Here is a 14661-nt window from a genome sequence, read left to right as displayed (position 1 = left end):
AGAGCTGGGGTTAGGGTTAGAGGTAGGGTTAGGGTTAGAGCTGGGGTTAGGGTTAGAGCTAGGGTTAGGGTTAGGATTAGCAGCTGCCCCACTTAGCAGCTGCCCCACCACAGCTGCACAACCCATCCTGTATCAACAGGATGGGTTGGTTGGTGCAGATGACACTGAAGCCAGCCCTGCGGTCTGTAGTGCACTGAGGGAGCTGCCAGACTGTTTGTTTCTGCCTCACCAAATGAAGAGCCACATGTCAGGCTGCCCGGGCCCTTTCCCAACGCATCTTGTCTACAAGCGAGGCGCGACTGAAACATCTAGGCCAAGAAAGTGTTCACCGGGAGACACCAGACAGATTCTAACTCACACTTCTACGATTCTGGACACCCGCAAACGTTTGGCCTTTTTGGGAGAATTTGTGTTACTTCCTGCCTCTGGATCAGCCTAAAGTCCAGCATATGCTGGCGACCAGCTGTTATATCTATCTATATATAATATAGTATATATCTGTAGTGGCTAAGCATGCCGTCCAGATTGTAAAGTGCTTAATGGAACTCATTTGGAGCCACGTTGTACAAACTGTGGTTTGGGATAACAGTGGTGGAACACTGAAGCTCATCCTCCTGAGAGACTGGTGACAAAAGGATTTGTGACTGGCATGTTGCCAGCCCCCCCCCCCCGCCCTCACATTCTGCCCCCCCAGAGAGACTCCCCTCACACCCGCAGAACAAGGAGAGTGAGTCTGTGTCTCTCTCTCATTCGCCTTTCTTTCCCCACACGCTCTTTATCTCCCTTTGTCTATTTTTTCTGTTAAGCAAATCTTACAGTCTCTTTACACCTTATTCCTGTGCGCTGGGGTAATGTTTGATGCTCCATCTGCGCTGTGTGTGGGCTACAGAGATAGCTGGCAGTCGCCTGCATCCGTTGTGGTCAGTTTGAATGGACCAGTGGTTTGCCATGATTGGACTTCGCTTGAAACGTTAATTAGTAAGAGCTGCCGATTTACAATTCATTGCCCCCTGAACCCTCTGGCTCAGTTGCACAATTGAGTTAAATATGTATTGTATATTAAACTATATACACTTTAGTATGTAGTATATACTATAGTATAACTATAGAGGGTAAACTCAAAGACAAACGCCTAATCATGTATGAATAAACATGTTGCATAGCTGCATACCCATGCATAATCTATGAGTTACACGCGGAACAAACGGATTCCAAGCAACTACAAAAGCCGAGTGGTACAGTATGGATTATGTACCATCGTGCCTGGGGGGAGAAATCCGCCACAGCGTTTTGGTCAACATGCTTCAAAGAGAGCCGTGCTGTCTGATAGCAGCGAACACTACAGCAGACGGACGTTCAAATTCAACACACCCTGCAGTCCACACCTCAGACAGACAGTGTGGAGGGATGGGAGGGGGGGAGAGAGCTCTAGATGGAGAGAGAGAGAGAGAGAGAGACGGGGAGAGAGAGCTCTAGATGGAGAGAGAGAGAGAGAGAGAGAGAGAGAGACGGGGAGAGAGAGCTCTAGATGGAGAGAGAGAGAGAGAGAGAGAGAGAGAGAGAGAGAGAGAGAGAGAGAGAGAGAGAGAGAGAGAGAGAGAGAGAGAGAGAGACAGGGAGAGAGGGAGGGGCGGGAGGGGGAGGGAGAGCGGGGGCAAGAGAGAGGAAGATGGAGGAGGGGAGGAGAGAAGGAGAGTCAGTGAAGCTGGAGGACAGGAGACCGAGAAGGATGAAGGAATGGGGAGAATGAGGGAGAGCGAGAGCATGGGCAGGGAAGGAGTGGAGAGAGAGTGAGGGAGAGAGAGAGGGAGTGAGAGGGGGAGAGGGAGGGAAAGGAAGACAGAGGGAGAGAGAGGGGGAGCGAGAGAAATGAAGAGAGAGGGAGGGAGAGAAGGGAGAGGGAGAGAAAGGAAGAGAGAGGGGGAGAGAGAGAGAAAGGAAGACAGGTTGATGAGGAGGAGTGGGGAGAGAGCAGAGGATAACGGAGGAGAGGAAAGAGGAAGGGAGATGAGGGAAGGAGATGAGGAAAGGAGGAGGGACTGAAGAGGAGGAGGGGATGAAGGGGATGGTAAAAAACAGGCTAACCAGGGGGCTAGCCTTGTCCCTCTCCAATCAGCTCCGCCAGGAGTGTGGAGCAGCAGTGATATGGTAATGCTCCTCAGGCTAGCGGCGAGGCGGTGAGGAGGGGAGGTCATCCTCATGGAGCTCGAACCGGGATCCCTCCATGAGACCATAAGCGACCATAACCACACCTCTCCATTTGCAGAGGAGATGAGCCAGGGTGATGGGAGAGTAATCTAAGAGGAGGAAGCAGGGCTCTACAGGCCACGCATCGCTGAGCACACGGCGCTAATCCTGCAGTCTGAGAGCACCTGTGGCCCGTGGGATGCGGTCGAGGGCCAGTGGAAGGAACCAGGAGTATACGTTCTGTTAGGCTTTCTAAGCAGTATTCTATACGGGGCAGACAACATAGTGAAAGTCCTTTTCCGATGGATTTGGTGCACTGCTTACAAGAGGTTACAAGTTCAGTTATTTGAAGCCCAATCAGGGGGTACAAGCCAACTGAGTCCCTCTACATTCTCTGACTGACTGACAGCCACGTGAACACCTGACACAATCACCACAATTATTATTCAAGTCTCTGTCATTGAGAACCGATTTTGTTTAACAAAATCTGCAAGTCCAGAATGTTAAACAGATAAATCAGGTAAAGGACGTTTCGCTAGGGGAGGAGGATGTTACTCAATGAATGGGATTACCTGTTATCTTCTATAAAAGATTTCATAGTAGGCAGAATGGCTGCCGACGCAATGGAGGAAGTGACAGAAGCCATGAATATCAAAGTCACCAACTTCTGATCCAGCAGTCCTACTGTGTTATAGCAGAACTTCTGATCCAGCTGCCCTACTGTGTTATAGCAGAACCTCTGATCCAGCTGCCCTACTGTGTTATAACAGAACCTCTGCTCCAGCAGCCCTACTGTGTTATAACAGAACCTCTGCTCCAGCAGTCCTACGGTGTTACAGCAGAACCTCTGATCCAGCAGTCCTACTGGGTTATAGCAAACCTCCTGACCGGAGCAGTCCTACTATGTCTGACATTACTCCTGGTCCAGCAGTTCTACTATGTTAGGTCATAGCTCGCGATGGCCTGGCGTCTCTGTTACCTCAGAGATGCACGAGAGCTGTCTTTGTACCGCTACATTATTCATCATTCAACGGCAGCGCGCCGATAAGAGAACAAGAACGACTCAAAGCAACCAAAGCTACACTTTGAAGCCCTTTTCTAAGAAATCCATATGAAAAATATAACACTATACTATTGGATTCGGTACACATTGGAGCGACTCAAATTATTTAATGCCTGATTCGTAATGAATCAACTTCATAGCTCTTAAAGCACAATAAACAAGATGCCAGGCTGTCACTCTGATTGATTTGTTTAACGCAGTGTAAAGATGCAATATGAGTTTCCAACTGGAAAACTCCCATGTGTCATCCTTCACGTAAACCACATCACCCAAGCATAGATGATCTCAATAAATGATTCACATGCAAGAAATACATTAAACAATCCGACGACTCCTTCTCTTCTGAAATGAATATGTTATGCTGTCCTTCTGTGTGGCGCTAGTCTATGGGTTTACCTGGAGATGTGCACTGGACTAGTGGTACAGTTAGGGTTAATGATGGAGGTTAGTGACGGAGGTTAGTGACATTGATCGCTCAATGTGCAACCGGCTTGCAGCCTCGCCCAGCCCAAGAGTCCAAACAGACCCGGGTAGGTCAGGCTGCTTAACCAACCATCATCCACACACTCTGACATGGTCAGACGAGGGTGCCGAACCAGCCATCATCTACACACGCACTCCACAGAACTTAACCGCATCCAAACTGCTGAGAGCTGGTGGGATGGCAGTGGGTTAGGGTAACCTAACCCTAACACAAACCACGCACGTGGTGGACGTGGTGGACGTCCAGCGTCATGTGTGAGCTCCCTTTCTGCTGTCGTCACGGGTTACAAGATAAATAACACTCGGGGGTACGTAGAGTGGGGTCCTAATGCGTGTCTAACCCAGAGGGTGTCTAACCCAGTTAGTGTCCAACACAGCTGGTGTCTAACCCAGTTGGTGTCTAACCCATGCTAGTGCCTAACCCGGGCAGTAAGTGATCCGCTCCACTGTGATCATTCAGCGGTGAGCCCTTCGCTCGCTCTGCCCGGCAGCAGGCCGTGTTCTGATGAGGGTGATACGCTGAATCAGTGGGAACATGACGATATCACCGTACCGTGTGGAATCAACGAGGCAAATCATTAGAGAGAAATTGGGAAATCCATCAGGTTATGTTCACGGCCGCTGTTAAGAGGATTCAGTCAGTGGATGGATTGGCTAAGGGAACACAGTTAACAGATGACTACATCATCGGTTATCAAGCCTCTCCTAATTGGGGTCCGAGCTGGACACTGCAGCAGTGCAGCCTATAGGAAGAGTTGAAGAGCTTCTAGTCCGGTCTCTTCTTCTTTACAGAGCTGGAGAGAGTCTGCTCCTGCTTGGCTATCCCAGATTGTGGCTTTAATACATGAAGACTGTTAATAAGAGTCAGAACTTCACAATCAATTCATTTCGATTTGAAATTAATTAAAATTCCAAGTTCACATGTTCACAAGTTGAAAAATGTATTTGAATAGAGCTACAGTTTGCTTAGTCATTTAAAGTGAGTCTAATTTCCAACTCTTCGGCTAAGAATATATTCAATTATATTCAAATAAGATTTCTTATCACATTTCATTCATCCCTGAGCCTGTAATAGAATGAAGCTGTGTTTCAGCACTCAAAATACAATTATTAGAAATAATCCACCATTACCACGATTCAAAACATTACATCACAGGAAAAGGCCACCAGTAGATGAAATATAGATAACAGATAGGTTTGATAAGTGTTACACTGTCATGTTGTTACTGTCCTGTTGTTATACCGTGTTGTTACTGTCCTGTTGATACACTTTCCTGTTAGTGCGCTATAGCCTGCCTCTAGTAGTATAGATAAGATATTTCTTCTCGCAGTATACATAGCCTACATATATATATATATATATATATATATATATATATATATATATATATATATATATATATATATATATATATATATATATATTTTTTTTATATATATATATATGTATGTATATATATATATATATATGTATATATATATATATATATACCTAACAACAATTGTAATTGTTCAAATAGTTTAATGCTGCAGAAAATCTCCTGAGTAAAATATGAATAACTTATGCAGGGTTAGGTAGCGCTATGTTTTAATTGTTATACTGTATTTTAAATATTGGAAGGATGCTCGTATGTCCTGCCTTTAGTAGATTGAGATGAAATACACCACAGAAGGATGCTCTGGAAGACATAGTTCTAGTGCATGCATAAATAGCAAAAAGAAAGTGTAAAACCCAACGCCAAGATCCACCATCACAAAGACGGACCGAGACTTCCCCTCCTCTTCTTCCTAAATTCTGACTTCACCTCAGATCCTTCAATCCATCTCAGATCCACACGCTTTACTCCATCTCAGATCCACAGCTTTACTTGTGGATCCGACGGTTAACGAGGAGCTGCATAACAGAGGTGTGAACATCTTACTTTACACACTACGGCTCATGTGGAGTTATGCTGTGATGCACCGTCTAGATTTATAGATCTAGATCTTGATCTAGTATCTATTTGTCACCATGAGCGCGGATCTTACCTGCTTATGCTCCTCAGACTGTTGTCAAGGCATGTCCTCCAAGATGTTCCCGCTGATGGTTACTAACTCTTCGGTCATCAGCGACAAAGTGGGTTGTATTAGGTGGATTAATTTGATTAATTAAAATGGTTTCATTAATTAAGGTGAAGCTCCGAGGAGGAATCGCCAATTAAGTTTCAGCGCCGGTGAGCGAAGGCGCGCGCGTCAGAAGTGTCCTCACGCCTCTGAAGAGAAGCGCGCGCCCGGACCGCGGGATCTCTCCGCCAGCACGTGCAGCAGACAGCCCCCCAGCCGTCACTGAGGGGCTCACCTCCGGGCTGGAGGAGGGAGCTGGTTCCGTCCATTAAAAAATAAAGAAATACAAATAACACAAAATAAATATTTTTGCAAAACAACTCTGATGAATGCGACCATCGGTGGAATTTCGTGGACAGCCTCTTCTAGAAGACCACCTACTGCTCAACAAAGCAGATCATCTTTTATATCTATATATCTATATATACGGTCAACATGACTCATACAGGCTCAGCGTGGAGGCTCCACACGTCTGGTCTGTGAGGTTCAACCTAGACGGAGAAGACCGCAGCTCAAGCTGTTATCTGCAGGATCTAAAGGGAGACCTTTACATGGAGGTACAGGAGAGCGAGGAGAGAGGAGAAAGGAGAGAGAGGAGAGAGAGAGGAGAGAACAAGGAGGAGAGAGGAGAGAGGAGAGAAGGAGAGAGAGAGAGCGAGGAGAGAGAGGAGAGGAGAGAGAGGAGAGGAGAGGTGGAGAGAGGAGAGAAGGAGAGAGAGAGTGGAGAGGAGAGAAGGAGAGAGAGAAAGAGAGAGAGAGAGAGAGGAAAGAGAAAGAGAGAGAGAGAGGAAAGAGAAAGAGAAAGAGAAAGAGAAAGAGAGAGAGAGAGAGAGAGAGAGAGAGAGAGAGAGAGAGAGAGAGAGAGAGAGAGGAAGAGAGAGAGAGAGAGAGAGAGAGAGAGAGAGAGAGAGAGAGAGAGAGAGAGAGAGAGAGAGAGGAGATAGCGAGGAGGTCCTTCTTGATGGCTCTCAGGGTCTCCAGCTCTTCATCACAGGATGGTTTTCAGACCTATTCCTTAGGGTGACAGGACGAGTGGCCATCGACAGCGTTGGTAGCGCACCTCATCAAGATACGATTCATCATTTAGATCGTGAGGTCAGGGGTCATCAGTACTCAGACGTCATCAGTACTCAGTGCAAAGTTGACGTTAATTCGATTATTATTAATCAGTGAACAAGAAAATAGCCAGACTACACAGTAAAACTCCCAAAGAAAGGCAAATAGAGATTTTACTAATGAGAAGTAGGTAGGCCTATTGAAACCAACCTGCTATATATGAGAAGTAGGTAGCCCAACTGAAACCAATTTTAATTAGAAGTAGGTAGGCCTACTGAAACCTTTTATTAAGGAGAAGTAGGTAGGCCTACTGAAACATCGTATCAACGAGTAGTAGGTAGACCTACTGAATCTTTTTATTAACGAGAAGTAGGTAGGCCTAATGAAACATCGTATCAACGAGAAGTAAGTAGACCTACTGAATCTTTTTATTAACGAGAAGTAGGTAGGCCTAATGAAACATCGTATCAACGAGAAGTAGGTAGGCCTACTGGAAACGACCTGTTATTTATGAGAAGGTAGGCCTACTGAAACCTGTTTTTAATTAGAAGTAGGTAGGCCTACTGAAACCTGTGGTTGAGATTAACGAGACATAGGTAGGCCTACTGAGATCGCTTATTGGTGAGAAGTAGGCCTACTGAAACCAACCTGTTATTGGTGAGAAGTAAGTAGGCCTACTGAAACCAACCTGTTATTGGTGAGAAGTAAGTAGGCCTACTGAAACCAACCTGTTATTAATTAGAAGTAGGTAGGCCTACTGAAACCTGTAATTAGGTAGGCCAACTGAAACCTGCTATTGAGAAGTAGGTAGGCAAACTGAAACCCATTATAATGAGAAGTAGGTAGGCCAACTGAAACCTGCTATTGAGAAGTAGGTAGGCTTACTGAAACCAGTTATAATGAGAAGTAGGTAGGCCTACCGAAACCTTTATTAATGAGAAGTATGTCTAGTGAACCTCGTTTGGAGAAGAAGTCGACTCAGATGGAGGTTTGGTAAAACAGATTTATTTGTTGAGTTTTTCTCTTCTGTGCGTCATCGGAACAGCGACGTGTCCCAGATTAATACTTTCTCAGGTGTTTCCAAGTCCTTTCAAACCAGGAGCGCACAAAGGAGAAACATAAGATGATATTTTCTAACTGTAGAAAGATGAAATAAAGACTGCATGAAATTGTTCAGAACTCTACGAGCCCAAAGGAAGAAAGGAAAGCTGGAATATCAGGTACAAAAGAACATTTGTGACTTCATGCGGACGGAATAATTAGTTACGGCCTAATTAAAAGCTGAGGTGAATATCTTGCACAGAAAAAGAAAATATTTAGCACATTTACACGGACAGGTTTGAATAAAGAATAACAATGCATTGTTATAAGGCAATATTATTGATATGCTGATTAGTGAAACCATAATTTTGTTTTGTTTTAAATAAGACTGAGTTTGACTCATCGTGTCCGCCTGGCCCCCGTTTTGTGTTTTCTATAAAGTTGATCTGTTGGCTTGACATGAAAACATGAAAACACACAGCGAGCTCCCAACAGGGTAGACTGGGACCCAGACTGGGAGACTGGGATTCTCCTCGCCTTCTCCCCCTCCCCCTCCTCCCCTCCCCACCGCTACCCATCTCCTCCTCCTCCTCTCCTCCCCCAGAGGGTTCCTCCTCCTCCCCTCCTCCTCCTCCTCTCCTCCCCCAGAGGGTTCCTCCTCCTCCCCTCCTCCTCCTCCTCTCCTCCCCCAGAGGGTTCCTCCTCCTCCCCTCCTCCTCCTCCTCTCCTCCCCCAGAGGGTTCCTCCTCCTCCTCCTCCTCTCCTCCTCCTCTCCTTCCCCAGAGGGTTCCCTCCTCTCCTCCTCTCCTTCACCAGAGGGTTCCCTCCTTTCCTCCTCTCCTCCTCTCCTCCTCCTACTCCGCTCCATCACCAGAGGGTTCCCTCTTCTCCTTCTCATGCTCTGACGCTCCTTCCGCTCCGTGCTCCAACTCCTTCTCCACGCCTCCCCCTGCCGCTCCTCCCAGCTGCTCCTCTTCCTCCTCTTCCTCCTCTTCCTCCTCCTCCTCCTCCCGTCTCTCCCCCTGCTCCATGTCCAGCTCTTCGAAGGAGGAGCCGCTGCCCAGCGACTTGTCCGAGTCCTGGTCCCCGAGGAGCCGCTCCTCGCCGTCCGCCAGCTCCCTCAACGGAAGGGCGGAGCCTAGAGGGGCGGAGCCTAGAGGGGCGGAGCCCAGAGGGGCAGAGTCCAGAGAGGCGGAGGCCAGCGAGGCGGAGGCCAGCGAGGCGGCCGTGGAGGCGGGCAGCGGCGTGCCGTCCCACGGGGCGCCGCTGCTCCCCGAGCTCACGTCGCTGTGGGAGTCGGCGCCTGCGTACACGCACGCACGCACGCACGCACGCACGCACGCACGCACGCACGCACGCACGCACGCACGCACGCACGCACACACACACACACACACACACACACACACACACACACACACACACACACACACACACACACACACACACACACACACACACACACACACACACACACACACACACGTTGCTGTCAGCTAGCCGGTCTCCAATGGAAGCAGTTAGAGAGAGAGAGAGAGAGAGAGAGAGAGAGAGAGAGAGAGAGAGAGAGAGAGAGAGAGAGAGAGAGAGAGAGAGAGAGAGACAGACAGACAGACAGACAGAGGAGATGGAGAGAGAGGGAGAGAGAGAGACAGAGAGGGAGAGACACAGAGAGGAGATGAAGAGAGAGAGGGAGAGAGAGAGACACACACAGAGAGGAGGGAGAGGGAGAGAGAGACACAGAGGAGATGGGGAGACAGAGGGAGAGACACAGAGATGGGGAGAGAGAGAGAGAGAGAGAGAGAGAGAGAGAGAGAGAGAGAGAGAGAGAGAGAGAGAGAGAGAGAGAGAGAGAGAGAGAGTCAGAGAGGGAGAGACAGAGGAGATGAAGAGAGGAGATGAAGAGAGGGAGAGAGAAATAGAGAGGAGATGAAGAGAGAGAGGGAGAGAGAAATAGAGAGGAGTTGGAGAGCGAGAGAGACAGAGAGGGAGAGACACAGAGGAGATGGAGAGACGACATGAATGGCTACCAGTGATGTCGGTCCCTCTGTCTTCCTCTGAATCATCTTCTCTCAGCTCGGCCTTCCCCTCCTCTTTCATCTCTGGGACGAAGAACTCCGTCTGGCGGTCCAACGGCACCATGTAGAGGGTCTGCTCGTCCCTGCACACCTCCACCGTCGGGTACGCACTCAGCTTCCGCTCCTGTCAGGGGGATAAAGATCACAGAAGAAGACGTGATTTAGAAAAAAAATGACCAAACTTGTTTTGTAAAAGATCAGTCAGACGCCAGTAGCTCAGGAGGTAGAGCGGGCTGACTGGCCAGCGGAAGGAGGCTGCTAGTTGGAATCCCTGGCTCCTCCAAGCCGAGTGTGGAGCTGTCCCAGAGCCAGGCGCCTCGCCCTGACTGTCATCTGCATGGTTGACTCCGTCGACGGTGTGTGAATGGGTGCATGGAAAGTGTCTGGCTCAATGCCCTCAATAAATATACATTTAACCCTTCACACATCGACTTCATTGACCGCAAGGAATGATGTGGGAGTCACCTTGGTCAGCTTCTGTGATTGTTATTCAGGGAATAATGACAAACAAAGATCTACACCCCAGTCGTTCCTCCCGGTCCCATTCCCACTGAGATCTCCACTGGTTCCAGAGAAGGTTCATCAGGACCACAGTGGACCCGATGAAACGACCAATGATGGACTGACCCCGGATACCTTTTGACATCACTCTCAGCAGGAGATAAATACATAAATAGCAGATAGATTCGCTATACTACTAGCATTTAAACCAAGATTAAAACATGAAGGTAAAGAAACAGAGGGTATTGGGTAACACCTCCCCCTGCCCTTGCCTGCTCTCTGATTGGACACTCTTTATTTCCCCAGCCTAGTGGTGTGTAAACTCAACCCAAGTCTGTGTTTGATTGCTTTTATCGCTGCTGGGAATAATAGAAACAAGAGCGATCACAACATGAGGATCCCTGCATGGGCTGCAGGCTGACAGTAGCCATGATACCCTCCTGCTATACTCTGTTACCAAGACAGTAAATCAGAGCTCCTCTCCTCAAAGACTCTTCAGCCAGAGGGACGGCTAGCTAGCCTCTAGCTGACAGTTGGTGAATGCCTCATCGTCTCAATAAGAGTTTCTTCAGAAGTCTAGTTCTCTCCATTACATAAATAATGGCTCGTTTTAATGGCTGGCTTAATAATGGGAGACTTCACCGGTGTTTCACACTTAATCTGCCTTAATTTAAATCCTTACCCTTACACTAACCGCACACTAATTTACCTTTACTAACCTCACAACAACTAAGCCTTACACTAACGACATTACAACTAACCCTAACCACACAACAACTAACCACACAACAAACTACCACACAACAACTAACCCCAACCACACAACAACTAACCCTTACCCTAACCACACAACTAACCCCTCACCAAGCACCAACTAACCCTGAGACTATGTGTGCGTGTAGAGGCATCTTCTTCAACAACAAAAAGACCCTTCTCACAAATGTTGCCAGACGTTCAATTCACACCTCTGAACCGTTTCATGTCCCGGTGGACCGGGGGGGAGAGAGGGGGAGGAGACGATGGCTGACAGACGCCAGGTTGACATGTAGTTAGGGTTAACCCTATTTAGGGTTAATAACCCTAGTTAGGGATAACCCTACCCCACTGCGGCTCAGATCACTCAGAGCATAAGGTTTCATACTGGAAACATTGATGAGAATGCTAATATAATGCTAATATGTTCTATATCTAATATCTGGATATGCTTAGATGAATTTCAAGTAATAGCAGGAAATACAATCCCTCTTCTACCCGAATATTCACTTCTGACCTCTAATGAGATACAATCAGACCTTCGAAAAGAAGACGCAGAGGGACAGAGAAGAGAGAGAAGAAAGAGAGAAGAGAGAAGGGACAGAGAGAGAGAAGAGAGACAGACAGTTCTATATATTCATGTTTACATTATAATTCTATATTTAATATCATTTTACATTAGAGTTCTATATATTTATATGTATACATTAGACTTCTGTAGATGATATATGTATATACATTAGAGTGCTATATACTCAGGGTTCTGTCATTAGTGAGTTCAGTCATTAGTGAGTTCTGTCAATAGTGAGTTCTGTCATTAGTGAATTCAGTCAATAGTAAGTTCTGTCATTAGTGAATTCAGTCAATAGTGAGTTCTGTCATTAGTGAGTTCAGTCAATAGTAAGTTCTGTCAATAGTGCGTTCAGTCATTAGTGAGTTCTGTCAATAGTGAGTTCGGTCAATAGTGAGTTCAGTCATTAGTGAGTTCTGTCAATAGTGAGTTCTGTCATTAGTGAGTTCTGTCATTAGTGAATTCAGTCAATAGTAAGTTCTGTCATTAGTGAGTTCTGTCATTAGTGAGTTCAGTCATTAGTGAATTCAGTCAATAGTAAGTTCTGTCATTAGTGAGTTCTGTCATTAGTGAGTTCAGTCATTAGTGAGTTCTGTCAATAGTGAGTTCTGTCATTAGTGAGTTCTGTCAATAGTGAGTTCTGTCAATAGTGAGTTCTGTCATTAGTGAGTTCTGTCAATAGTGAGTTCTGTCATTAGTGAATTCAGTCAATAGTAAGTTCTGTCATTAGTGAGTTCTGTCATTAGTGAGTTCAGTCATTAGTGAGTTCTGTCAATAGTGAGTTCTGTCAATAGTGCGTTCAGTCATTAGTGAGTTCTGTCAATAGTGAGTTCTGTCATTAGTGAATTCAGTCAATAGTAAGTTCTGTCATTAGTGAGTTCTGTCATTAGTGAGTTCAGTCATTAGTGAGTTCTGTCAATAGTGAGTTCCGTCATTGGTGAGTTCAGTCAATAGTAAGTTCTGTCATTAGTGAGTTCTGTCATAAGTGAGTTCAGTCATTAGTGAGTTCAGTCATTAGTGAGTTCAGTCAATAGTTAGTTCTGTCAATAGTAAGTTCTGTCATTAGTGATTTCTGTCCTCCTGCCTCTGAGCACACAGACTCCGAGAGTGACATTTAGTTAGAATGCAGCTCTATAAGGAAGACATAATCAGTAATATCACTATTAATGTCTAGGGTTGAACCCACACACACACACACAAACACACTCAGTACCTGAAAATAATACTCTGGCATTTGGATTCCCTCGCCAAGCCTTCCCACTATTGTCCTTGTAAAAATCGCCCGCCTTCCTGCCCTGCAGCCGTGGTAACGACACAGGGCTTTTTTCTTCTTCTCTCCATGAATAAACCATGGGGCCATCCTGGGACCCCGCAGGAGTGGTGCATGAATCAAGGTTACACACACACACACACACACACACACACACACACACACACACACACACACACACACACACACACACACACACACACACACACACACACACACACACACACACACACACGTTGCTGTCAGCTAGCCGGTCTCCAATGGAAGCAGTTATTGTTCAACCTAATTGTCAAAAGTCTGATCTTTAAAAAAAAGGAATCTTCCTCTTCTTACTTCCTCCAAGTATTCTGTTATCTATGAGGGTTTATAATTAAAAATGTTCATCAAAACACACAAAGCGAAGAATGCGTCTCTCTCGTCTCACACTTAATTTAATAAATCATATGGTCATTTATTAGACTTTTCTTTAACGAAGGCTTTTCTTATTTCTAATCCTTTATAGCTTTTGTGTTTCTGTAAATTGCCTTAACAATTTGAATCATGGTTGGGATTGTGTGTTCTCCCTTCTTTATAAACCTCCTTTTAGGTTTACGGCTGAACGGAAAAAGAAAGAAATAAGTTAATAAGTGAGGAATTATTCTGGAAACTTGCATACAGAAAAGACCAACACAGGACCCTCTGAACCCCTTCATAACACAGCCCATAATTACACGCTGTTACTTCACCCGTCTTATTGAAACTTCCCTTGAATTCTCCCTGAAGACAGTCTAAATGGAAATGAATCAGAATACAAACATAACTACATCATTTATTTAATTTTAACGAGTAGATATAAAAAATACGTGGCTTTATTCATAATGATATCAATAAAGTTGGTGTTCAACTTTTGGCAAGTTAATCATTCAGACACTATCCACCCACATGCATTCATAAATAAACACCCATATCCACCCACTCCAGCAATCAAACAGCAAATACTCTTTCCATATCGCTCCTTTAATTACACCGAGGATCAAGCCATTATCTATTAAAGTCTACGAACGGAAACAGCGTTTTAATAAGAGTTCCGTTTCATTTGTGTGCCTGTGCATGTGTATATGTGTGAGTTACGTAAGGGATAATGCCCGACGAGGTGTCCATTATCAGGAATTAATGGACGACGTGGAGGCGTGAACCGTCCGACGCGAAGCGGAGGACGGTTCACCTCCGCGAAGTCCATTAATTCCTGATAATGGACACCTCGAAGGGCATTATCCCGCTTATACCACGGTCACTTACCAACGGTGACCAAATTAAGACCATTAATTTATATTTTCATGCGTTTTACAATCTGAATATAAAGTTTTCCACAAAAGATACATTTGTTTCCCTGGTTACGCCTGAGGGTCCGACTAATACCCGGAACCACCATTACACGCCCGTTGGGTACTCATGCAACGGAAACGTTGTTCACTCCTCCAGTAATTAGGACGGGAGGTAGCGGGAGGTATTATAGTCTCCTTTATTATGTCCATGATTATAGTCCGCTGAGCTTTGTTTTGTTTCCCGTTGTTAT

General features: G+C 46.0%; 2 protein-coding genes across 2 annotated transcripts in view; both read right to left on the bottom strand.

The window, feature by feature from the left end:
• grm2a (glutamate receptor, metabotropic 2a) overlaps positions 1-6084 on the bottom strand; it is a 29718-nt gene extending 23634 nt beyond the window's left edge. Inside the window, exon 1 of the mRNA XM_030376000.1 lies at positions 5762-6084. The gene's annotated coding sequence lies outside the window, so the exon portion shown is untranslated. The remainder of the gene's footprint in view (positions 1-5761) is intronic.
• Positions 6085-8717: 2633 nt separating this feature from the next.
• The window catches only part of tex264a (testis expressed 264, ER-phagy receptor a), a 28007-nt gene continuing 22063 nt past the window's right edge, over positions 8718-14661 (bottom strand). Inside the window, exons 3-4 of the mRNA XM_030375920.1 lie at positions 9964-10135; positions 8718-9236 (exon numbers count right to left, since the gene is read on the bottom strand). Of these exons, the coding sequence (XP_030231780.1) occupies positions 8788-9236; positions 9964-10135 (621 nt within the window). The 3' untranslated portion in view covers positions 8718-8787. The remainder of the gene's footprint in view (positions 9237-9963; positions 10136-14661) is intronic.

This window comes from Gadus morhua, chromosome 13 (genome assembly GCF_902167405.1).
Source record: "Gadus morhua chromosome 13, gadMor3.0, whole genome shotgun sequence".
Classification (NCBI taxonomy): Eukaryota; Metazoa; Chordata; class Actinopteri; order Gadiformes; family Gadidae; genus Gadus; species Gadus morhua.
The sequence above is the reverse complement of the archived record's forward strand: the minus strand, read 5'-3'. Positions and strand labels throughout refer to the sequence as shown.